This window comes from Kryptolebias marmoratus, linkage group LG13 (genome assembly GCF_001649575.2).
Source record: "Kryptolebias marmoratus isolate JLee-2015 linkage group LG13, ASM164957v2, whole genome shotgun sequence".
Lineage (NCBI taxonomy): Eukaryota > Metazoa > Chordata > Actinopteri > Cyprinodontiformes > Rivulidae > Kryptolebias > Kryptolebias marmoratus.
In genome coordinates, this window is record NC_051442.1 from 9298847 (window position 1) to 9309021 (window position 10175).

At 45.6% G+C, this 10175-nt stretch overlaps 2 protein-coding genes across 5 annotated transcripts; both read left to right on the plus strand.

Moving 5' to 3' along the window:
• The first annotated feature begins 160 nt into the window (after window positions 1-160).
• Window positions 161-6767, plus strand: LOC108238942 (F-box only protein 40-like). Of its 4 annotated transcripts, none has more exons than XM_017421322.3 (9): window positions 161-276; window positions 1385-1405; window positions 2475-3048; window positions 3899-4386; window positions 4598-4777; window positions 5048-5289; window positions 5422-5553; window positions 6032-6356; window positions 6436-6767. In XM_017421322.3, exons 2-9 carry the CDS (start codon window positions 1403-1405, stop codon window positions 6634-6636), a joined length of 2145 nt encoding a protein of 714 aa, XP_017276811.1. In that variant the 5' UTR covers window positions 161-276; window positions 1385-1402; the 3' UTR covers window positions 6637-6767. The 4 variants fall into 4 exon arrangements, with proteins under 4 accessions (XP_017276811.1, XP_024862777.1, XP_024862774.1 ...); XM_025007009.2 differs by lacking the exon at window positions 161-276 and adding an exon at window positions 706-945 and having other exon boundaries at window positions 3938-4386; XM_025007006.2 differs by lacking the exon at window positions 161-276 and adding an exon at window positions 707-945.
• Window positions 6768-7336: 569 nt separating this feature from the next.
• Window positions 7337-9906, plus strand: si:ch211-274p24.4 (coiled-coil domain-containing protein 92). The gene is made up of 4 exons (XM_017421331.3): window positions 7337-7707; window positions 7953-8138; window positions 8236-8283; window positions 8853-9906. The coding sequence occupies exons 2-4, from the start codon at window positions 7970-7972 to the stop codon at window positions 9542-9544; spliced, it is 909 nt and encodes a 302-aa protein (XP_017276820.1). The 5' UTR covers window positions 7337-7707; window positions 7953-7969; the 3' UTR covers window positions 9545-9906.
• Window positions 9907-10175: the final 269 nt, after the last annotated feature.

Sequence of the window (10175 nt, forward strand, 5' to 3'; positions counted from 1 at the left end):
TCCAACACTTTACTTCGGTCTTTATCTGCATTATTTCCAGCAAAGGATGAACCGTTAACTCATAAACATAAACTCAGCCTAGAAAGAGTAGATTTAAAGGTCACGAAGGTTATGTTTTCTGCAGCTGTGAGGATATGAGAGGGGGGAGTTATTCCTCCTTCTGAGCCTGCTTAGGGCTGCTTGGCTAATTTTAACCTGCCAGTTCAAAGAACACGCACAAGGACTGATAGCAACGTTATAAAACTAAGGAGATGAAACAACACGGCCGGAGACTTGGTGAGAGACGTTTAATTCTGCTGTGATTGTACTAAAATATTCTGTTTCTGTTTATCTCAACTGAAGATGCCGCTGCAGCTGCACAACCAGCGTACATTTCATTTGGTTTTCAGCTGCAGGTCTGCAGAAGAGTTAAAAGTCTGCATTTTGGAGGAGTGATGTGTGAATTTTTGGTGCATGTTTTTAAAGCCGAAGCAGAGTCAGCCAGCATGTTTTATGCTAACCTAAAGAGGTAAAGGAAATGCTGCTGAATCAGTGCAGAAATGTCTTTTAGTCACAGTCAGCTTCGCTTTCTTTAGATTTTTATGAGTTTTGGTGCACTTTATTTAATTGTGTTCTTGGTTTTCAGCAGCTTCATTGCTGTTAAATGTCCTCCATACATACCACCTGTATTCTGTTAGTAATCAACACACCTGTAGTCATTCAGCCATCACCTCTCCTTTGGTTTTTCTCAGCTCTAGCTCCTCTGTTTCTTTTTGTTTTCCTGCCACTTTGTAGTTTGCTTTATTTATTTTTATTCCTTCCGTGTTTCTTACACGGAACATTTGAGATTTGTTACAACCTCAGCACAAAAAGTCACGTCTTTAATCTCTTTGCTTTTTTCTTCTTGGGCTGTTGTTTTCTGCTCGTCTGGGTTTTAGCTGAAAACAAAAAATGTTTCAGCAAGATGTAACTATTTTATCATTATCATAAATTTTTACTGACTGACTTTTAAGTTCCTCCAAGAATAAATCTTAAGAATCTTTATGATTTTATTTTCCATCCCCGTAGGGTCAGTTTCTTTAACTCTTTTGTTTCGGTCTATAAAATATTTAAGTTTACTAACAACTGCTAAATGTAGGCACGCCTTGGTCCAAAAGTAAAATGATCATTAGCTGTTTTTGGAGCAACAGAATGAAGGTTTAGTTCCTTTTTGAACTGTATTTTCTTATTGATTGCTGTTTTAGTCACCATGTTGATTTGTTCGTGTCACTGTGATCAGTGGTGATGCAGCACAGGTTGTTTTCAGAGGAGACAAACCAAAAAAAGTAGTGTTTTTTGACCTGGTTGATTAATTCTGCTGATCTCATGTAGGATTTTAAATAATATCTCTTTTTCTCTGCCGCAGGGTAACAAGCTGCCAATCATGGTGAGTCAAACTTTTTATTAGATATCATAGATATTCATCATATAGAAGCCTTAAATCAGAAGAAACTTGGTGCAATATGGGGGGAAAAAATTAATTTTACCTTCTTTTATTTTGACACTCATTTTACTGCAGACAATGTTTTGTTAGTTTCATCAATTTACACAATGTCTGCATTTCATGTGGCAATAAATTCTCAAAAGTATTTTAATGTTGTTGGGTTTTTTTTTTACCACATAATGTCATTATTCTCTCTCACAACTCATAAAGAATGTTTTAGCATGAAAGATACCAAGCCGTTAAGCTTTTAAAGTCTTGTTTCGGACATTTCTTTAACACATTTTTATAATTCAGGACGTGTCAGGACTGCAAGAAGGCCCATTCTTAAAAAAACATGTTGCTCTAAAATTTAAGTGAACTTTATAAATAAGTAAATAAGTTTTCCCAGAGACATTAATACGACCTCGTACCATCATAGCTTTTGCATTTGCTGATGGTAGCAGTCAGGTTGAGGCTTTTCAGCTTTAATCTGGAACACACAGTTACCACTTCATCTAAGAAATAAAAAATAAATCCCTATAATGCTAATTTCTCAGACTAAAACAGATCTTGCGTCTGTGTTGATCCATTCATGTGCCTCAGATACCAGGGAAGATGTCTCCTCCAGACAGGAGCAACATTCAGCTCCTATTTGACCCTAAAATTCCTCCAGATTTCTTTAATAATTTGTAATTATTTTGTGCTATAAAGGGAAACAAACTCAAACTCCTTTCAGTTATTCTTTGAGAGTTTTGGTTGATCACATATTTTGAAGAATCTCTTCAGCCCTTTTGAGAATACTGCTTTTGTAACCAGTCCTACTTCGTTGCCTGTTGGAATTACATTTATAGACCTCTTTATTACTTGAATTGAATCCTTAAGTATTTGTAATATGATGCAGGCCTGAAGTGCACAAATGTGCTGTCTACAAACAAACAAAAAAGACAAACAAATCTTCCTAATGTGGGGCTGTACAGTGTATATATATTTGCTGTCACCAGCCTGAACCCCCATCTTTCATCTTGTGTTTCAGAGTCATCGTTCTCGGGCCTCCAGGACGCAGCAGCAGCAGCAGCATCTCCACTGTGACTCCTGCTACAGCCGGCGCTGCAGGACCCGGGTGGAGGTGTCTGTGAGCTGCGCGGTCGTCCCCTGCCGCCTGCTCTGCGGCGCCGTTTTCCACCTGTGCAAAGAGGAGGACCACCTGCTGCTCTGCCCCAACGTGAGGGAGCCCTGCCTCAACGCGGCGTCCGGCTGCCCAGCCCAGCTGCCCCGCTCCTCGCAGGCGGCGCACCTCCAGGTGTGTCCGGCCAGCGTGGTGTGCTGCTCCATGGAGTGGCTCCGCTGGCCCGCCGACGACACAAACCCTCACGGCTTCATCGCCCTGCAGGACAACGTGCTGAAGGAACGTGACGCTCAGGGGGAGGCTTTAGACGTCGCCATGGCTCTTGTCGATCAGTCAGATCTTTACAGCCGACTCAAAATGAAGCCCCTCTATCCAGAGTTGATGGAGGAAGAGGAGGAGGAGGAAATGAAGGATGAGATGAAGGAAGGGGCAGCAGCTGGAGGGTTTCCAAATGGTGTTCAGGACAGAAATCCAAGTGAAGGTTGGTCATGCTGCTACTAAGGTCTGTAAGATAAAATCAGTCAAATGTCAAAAATACTGAAACTATTTTACAGGTATACATAAATATGGAATAAATTATATCTGAAAGCAATGTTAAATTAAACTGTTGGCAATTAAAAGGCAAACTTTTGCCACTTTTGGGGAGTTAGGTAATTTTGTATTAAGCATGGAGTACTTCTGGGATTAAATCCTTTTATAAAAGCATCTAAAAGACTACAAAATAATTAAATTCCATCATGTCTTTACTTGTATACAAACATTTATGTATTACAAGTAAAGTAAATCTGCAATTTGCTTTTCCAAAAGTAAAACTTCTTGTAATCTTTTTGAAATGGTTTTAATCAGAAGTTTATCAGGCTTTCTGATGTGGTTTTTACTTTTTACAACTGCTTTTTCACTAATTTTATGTCCATGGATCATTTCAAGATTACTTTTTGTATGATAAGCCTCTTAATTCAGACCTGTGAATCGGTCGGACATAAATGGGCTCCTAAACTCAAGAGAGAGAAATCAGTGTTGTGAATTCAGAACAGACAACTCAGCAAATTTGCTGTTAAATGAGATCTTTGAGCTTCTTTTGTTACTTGTGTGTCCCAAAGTCAGTTTGTTACCCCTTTCTTTTGGTAAATCTATGAAAAATACTAAAGATAAAAGAGTTGAACAGACAGGATATTATCTTTGAGGTGATTCCCAAAGAGCTGTTAGCTGAAAACTAGACTTTACTCTAAGCAAGTCTGGCTCCTTGGAAGTAATAAATGAAAAGCTGCAGACTTTGATAATGTATAAAAGCCCTTTCATAACAAACAACACTCCAAAATCTTTACTTCTAGGCCTCTCTGAAAATAGTGTGAGTGAAAGTGTGTCTGCAGAGGAAACGGCAGCCATCTGCAGAGGACGAGGTACGGTCATCAACAGGGAGAAGTACGACCTGTTTGAGATGATGTTCAGCATGGACAAGCGCGCCTGCGACGTCGCTCAGGAGAACCTGGAAAGCTCGAAGCAAGAGGCTGGAGAGAAGGGACCGGCCCAGGGCGGCGAGAGGCAGGAGAAAACACGTGAAGCCCAGAAAAACTCAAAGACGGACGGCTCCGCTGCGCCTCCGCCCGACACCAGTAAGACCGGGCTGGCTCCGTGGCAGGAGGGGGTCATGGAGCGCCTGGGCCAGGAGCTCACCCCCCAGGAGTACAACATGTACCTGGTGCACCACGGACGCATGCTGCTCGCCTTTGGACAAATCGAGGCCTGCACGCCGAAGGAAAGAGACTTTGTTTACGGCAGCCTGGAGCCCATTGAGGTCCAGACGCTGCGCTCCTTCAAGGTGACGATTCTCAGCCACCGTGGTGCAGAAACTACACCACTGTAGGCTCAGGACTTCTTTTATACTCCTACATTAGTTTGTTTTGTGTAAAAATGGAGGTGTTTTTTGTGCAGAGAAAGAAACAAAAAGCCATCACTGTTTCAAACAGAAGAGCCTTGAGTTCACGTTTATCTTTGGTCCTAAAGTCTTTTCACGTCCTCCTTCCTGTGAGGTTCCTGAAAGTTATCGCTACAAGCGACGCATTCATCTGTACGACACGGCGGCGCGAGTGCAGACCGAAAGCCGAGGCGTGGACACGTCAGACCTGGGTGCCAGTGAGGAGGACTGGTGCACCGATGAAGCAGCGACAACCCTGCTGGGCTACGCTGAGATGACCGTCATGGGTCACGCGGTACGAGAACTGCTTGGATGCTTTAGTCCAGTGGTGTTCAGTCCTGGTCCTGGAGGGCAACTATCCTGCATGTTTTAGATGTTTCCCTGCAGGTCTTCAAGTTCTCCAGAAGCCTGTGAGTCACTGTCATTCAGATCAAGTGTCTAAGACATGCAGGATAGAGGCCCTCCAGGACCAGGATTGGACACCTCTGCTTTAGAACATGGGAGGAACATTGGCACAGGTTATAACTGATCCAAAGATCGTGTTTTTCTTTTTCCTTTGCTGCAGATCAGCGAGTCGAAAGGTGCAGACGGGCTCTACGTAGACCTGGGGACGCAGACGCACTTCTTCCGCTCAGCACCGTTTAAAGGGACGACGACCCTGGCGGACGTGGTGGCCGACAAGCCGCCAAAGCTTCATCTGCAGCTTGAAGCGGAGGGCGTGAACAGCAGGAACAACAGATCCAGCTGCGTCTTCACCTTCCTCTGTGGGCACTCCTTCCACCGCAGAGAGTTGGCCACACACTTCAGGTGTTGAAGCGATTTAATGCTTCTGAGATGCGTGGAAAAATTACAGAAATGCAGCGATTTTGTGCGTGAACTCCCTACAGGAAAACATATGGGTGAATGTAATGAATGTATGAACTGTCGTTTCTTTTCCAGGAACGTGCACAGCGACATCCAGGCAGGTCTGAATGGATGGTTCGAACAGAGGTGTCCCCTGGCGTATCTGGGCTGCACCTACAGCCAGAGGAGGTTTCACCCCAACACACATGAAGCTACCGTCTCCTACAAGTGAGCGAAAATCCCATTCGTCAAACCCCATCACACTGTTTGGGCCCTGATCTTTATTTTAAAGGAGATCAGAGGATTTAGGCAGAAACCCTAAACTAAAAAGATAACGCTGCTCTGAAAACTGCCAACTATATCAGAGGAGGATCTGGGAGTTTCACAAGTTGGAGGCCATCAAGAGGCCCTATTTTAGGAAATCAAACTAAATGTACATCAGGTTAACTTCAAAGAACTGTGGAAATAATGATCCCTCAGCTGGTTCGGTTCTCCTTCAGTCTCGTTCTAAACTGTTGCATTCATGACTTGATAGAAATAAGTTTCCCCACTGAAAAAAATACCCCATTTTTTTAACAGCCATGTTGGATTTGACCTTTTTCCTAATTGCTGTGTTTCGCACTAAACATAAATACAATAAGAGTATAGTTATGAGACATTTCAGGGCCACAGTTTGCAGCAAGATGTTTATTTTCCTTCCTTGCAGTCGGCAGCTGAGGACTTTCAACTTGCGTCCGACTCTGGCCCCCTCCCTGGACAACGGCTCACCCAGCAGCTCCTCCGAGGCTCCGAGGAAGAGGAGGATGGGTGAACGTGGAGCTGAAGGAGAGGACTCCCTCAGCTCGCTGCCCTACGAGGTGCTGGTCCACGTGGCCAGCTTCCTGGATAGCCTGTCCCTGTCCCAGCTGTCCCTGGTGTCCCGGCTGATGAGGCAGGTTTGCTCCTCCCTGCTGCAGGACAGAGGGATGGTCACGCTCCGCTGGGAGAAGAAGAGCTCCTCACGTGGAGGATCCAAGTGGAGGGCAAAGCCTGTGAGACGCAGACAGTTTTCTCAACTGTCTTTGGCTTCATGTCTCCTCCAGTCGTGACTTTTCTCCTGTCTCTCTCCAGGTGTGGGAGTTCAGCCACCTGTTCTCGGCGGTGGACTCGTGGCACATGGCCGACACGCCTCCCATTTCTGCTCATCTAAAAGTCTGCCCTTACTACCAGACCTCCGAACGGAGCGAGCCGGTTCCCCTTCCCAGCATGTCTGAGAAGGAGAGGAATCGCAGGAACCCAAGCCTCATCGGCCATTTTACAGGAAACCGATGACAACAATGAAGTGAAATCATTTAGATTTTACTCTGCATCTTGTGCCGAACTACAAATTATTTATAGTCAAATGATAACAAATGAAAGGTTTGTCTTAATATTAGTATGTTCAATAAACCCACCAGACTTTATGGCTGTCTGCACAGTGTTGATTCTGTTGCGTTTAGGTGTGTGCAGCTGATATGCAATCATAATAAGACGTTACAAAGTGCAGCAGTGCTTCTCATCATCGTAGGGGAAACAAATTAAATGAGTGTGGTACATAAAACGCTGCCAGAAGAAAACCCTAGAGCCTCCTTGATCTCTTAAACTAAATAACCACAGTGCACACTAGTTTGTGTATTGTATATACGTACACACATATGATGCCAACTTGATTAAAGCAAGATAATTAGATGTCACACACCTTAGTGCAGATGATGGGGTTTAATGTGCTGAGATGTTCCCCTAAAGATTTTATCTTATTAATATCTTCTATCAGTCTTAAATCATAAATGAACGAGAGGAGACTGTTTAGACTGTCATTTGCAACACCCAAGGTAAAACAATGCTCAGCAGTAACTACTTTTTTATTATTTTTTTACATTTTCCAGAACACAAACTTCCTGTCTGCCAACTACGAAAACCTAACAGGCTTAAAAAAAAAAAAAAAACTCGTAGGAAACAAAACCTGACTGTTTCCCAGTCAAAACATTAAACTCAAACTATGTTTTACTATAAACTGCTGCTCACAGTCACTTTCATTGGCCCCATCGTGGAGCTCCTCTTCCTCCTGTGGCTCGGTGGCACGGATCACCCGCCATACAGGAGCTGCTTTTGTTGGGAGCCGCACTGCACGAGCCAGCAGAAGGTGAGGAGGAGGTTATTCCTCCCATCCGCCTCCTCCTGCAGGATTCACTCACACTTTGCAGAAAGGCAGACACTGGAGCAGCTGGTGGCGCGGGAGAAGGAGGAGGAGGAGGCCGGGTGGTGGTGGTGGGGGGGTCGTCTCGCGGATTGTTTTCCGTTTCCTCCATTTTCGCCGCATCCAGGAGGAAACAAGACAACACGAAGAGACGCCTCAGAGTCACGGTAGGCCACGGTCAGGGATGGGGAGCTTAAAGCCCTGTCACAGCTCAACTGTTGTGCAAGAAAAAAAAAATAGTTTAAAAAAGGCTTTAAATTAGATTATCGAGAGAGGATGCGCGATGAAGAGACGCGGCGGCGGTCAGAGAGAGAGAGGAGATTAATGAGCTGAAGCGTGCTTTTCTGCGAAATGTAAGCAAATCTATCAGTTTGCAGTAAAATAAATCAACGAATCAATAATGTAATGACAGGGCTCCCGCTGGGACACATGTCACCTGGCGTCCAGCTGCCAACATCTGTGCCGCTGCGTGAAGGTGACACCATGGAGCAGCAGGTAGTCCGTGTTGAGAGGGGGATCACCTTCCTGCAGCAGGAACACCTGGCCATGCTGACAGGTCTGCAGCTGGAGATCACACACCTGACGAGGCGCTGCCACGGTCAGTCAGTCACTGTTGGTTTACCTGCTTCATCTCCTCCTCATCATCATCATCATCACCATCCTCACCATCTCTGCCTCATCCTGTGTTTCTGCAGAGCTGAGCTGTGAGCTGGACTCCAGGTTTCCCGGCAGACACACTGCAGGTAAGAAATTAAACAGGTCCGTTGGAGACATCAGTGGGTGTTATAGTTAAAGAACCAGCATTCCTTGGAGGGACCTTCAGTTTCAGACTAACAGTGGTGTCCGATCCTCGTCCTGCACTTTTTAGGTGTTTCTCCGCTTTGACTCACCTGATTTAAATAAATGAGTGATTAACATGGTCCTGCAGAACCTGAAGACCTGCTGAAGAGCCAGGGAACGTCTAAAACCTGCAGGACGGTGGTCCTCTAGGACCAGGACTGGACACCACAGGGCTAAAATCAACTTAAGTTGGGAACGACAGAGTTGTAGCCATTTTAGGTGCTCCCAGCTACTACCACATCAAATTTTAAGCTAAAAGTTAGAGCCGTTTTTGTGCTGGCTAATGTTGATTTACCCGTGGCAGCCATCTTGAATTGGACTGACTCCAAAAGTTAATCAGTCATAGATGTTTATCCAGTGATTACTTTAGGTTTAGGGTTGTCTTTTCTAGAGTTTTAACCATGCAGACTGTGTCTCGAGTGTTAACCCTTCAGTGTACAGCACTACATGTGTGTTTGTTTGCGTCTCTCAGAGGAGGAAGCAGAACTGGCGGCCCGCTGCGACGCTGCAGAGCGCCTCCTGGAGCGCCAGCAGTGCATGATGGTCGCTGTGCGTGGGGAGCTGCGAGCCGGCCGGGCACGAGCTTTTGCGCTCGGCAGGAGCCTCAGGGAGGAGGAACGGTGTTTCCTGGAGGAGCTGAAACGCCGCAGTCACAAGATCACCCTGCTGAATCGAGAACTTCAACACCAGAAAGTCGTGACGACCACCCTCCACCATGAACTTCACGCCGCGCGCCTAAAGCTCTTCCAGCGGCGCCAGAGTGCAGGTTCTGTTGTAGAAACAGAACAGGATGTTGGAGGAAAGGAGGAGGAAGATGATGACGATGAAGACGGCGAGGATGGAGGCTCAAGTTGGCTCTTTTCGCCGCTTCCTGCCACCTCCTCCGACCAATCAGAGACGAGAGACAGGCGGCAGGTCAGCCTGAGAGAGGAGAGGGTGAGAGCGTGTATCCCACAGGAGAGAGTGACATCACCGCAGAGGCCACACCCCATGCCTGACCCCGCCCTCTTCTTGGTGCCGCTCAGGTACCGCCTCCTTCGTTTGGGCCAGCCGATGAGATCGCAGGATGAGGAGAGGAGCGAGGACGAGTGGGAGGACATAGAGGACAGCAGGGTCCACAAGAGGGTGGACATGGGAGCAGGGGAAGGAGAAACTGATCTGTGACGAAGACGAATTTAACCGTAGAGTCCAGAAAGTTGGTTATTTTTCTAGTCGTATTTGTAGAGTTAGCCTTCTCAGACCTGTATGTAGATATTTTAATGGATTCATCTTGGTGAGCGTGTGAGGACTGGGGTCAAAAGTGACCAGTGAGCGGTTCGTATAGATGCCTTCTCATTCTGACACAGAAGCTTTTGCCTACATTTAGTAGCCTTACCTCTCGGTTGACAAACACTTTCACCACGCAGTTCGAAGCAGCTGTTTTTTTCACAGCACTAGTCGTACGTCAGGTTCTGCCTCTGAAAGGGTTACGGACATTTTGTATGATCTGCACTTTATTAAAGTCATGCAATGTGCCTACATACGTACGGCAAAACATCACGCCTGGCCTGTTGTCTCTTCTTAACTCGAGCAGCAATATTTCTTCTAACTTTTTTTTTTTTTTCCCCATATATCTGCTGGTTATGTGGCACTTTTGGTGAGGTATAGTTGCTGACACTGATCCCCGACACATTCTGACTGAGAATTGATCTCACAAGATCTTTTAAAACTTTGGCTCGGAGGGCAGGTGATTCAAAGATTGCTAGTTTTATTGTTAATGATTTGCATCTCATCATGGAATTACTTTAACAGCACT

Bases quoted from the DNA above. Each gene is read 5' to 3' on its own strand.
- si:ch211-274p24.4 (XM_017421331.3), top strand. From the start codon at position 7,970: ATGTCACCTGGCGTCCAGCTGCCAACATCTGTGCCGCTGCGTGAAGGT. The intron at 8,139-8,235 runs GTCAGTCAGTCA...GTGTTTCTGCAG, and splicing joins CCTGACGAGGCGCTGCCACG to AGCTGAGCTGTGAGCTGGAC. The intron at 8,284-8,852 runs GTAAGAAATTAA...TGCGTCTCTCAG, and splicing joins TCCCGGCAGACACACTGCAG to AGGAGGAAGCAGAACTGGCG.
- LOC108238942 (XM_025007006.2), top strand. The intron at 4,387-4,597 runs GTGACGATTCTC...CCTTCCTGTGAG, and splicing joins AGACGCTGCGCTCCTTCAAG to GTTCCTGAAAGTTATCGCTA. The intron at 6,357-6,435 runs GTGAGACGCAGA...GTCTCTCTCCAG, and splicing joins CCAAGTGGAGGGCAAAGCCT to GTGTGGGAGTTCAGCCACCT.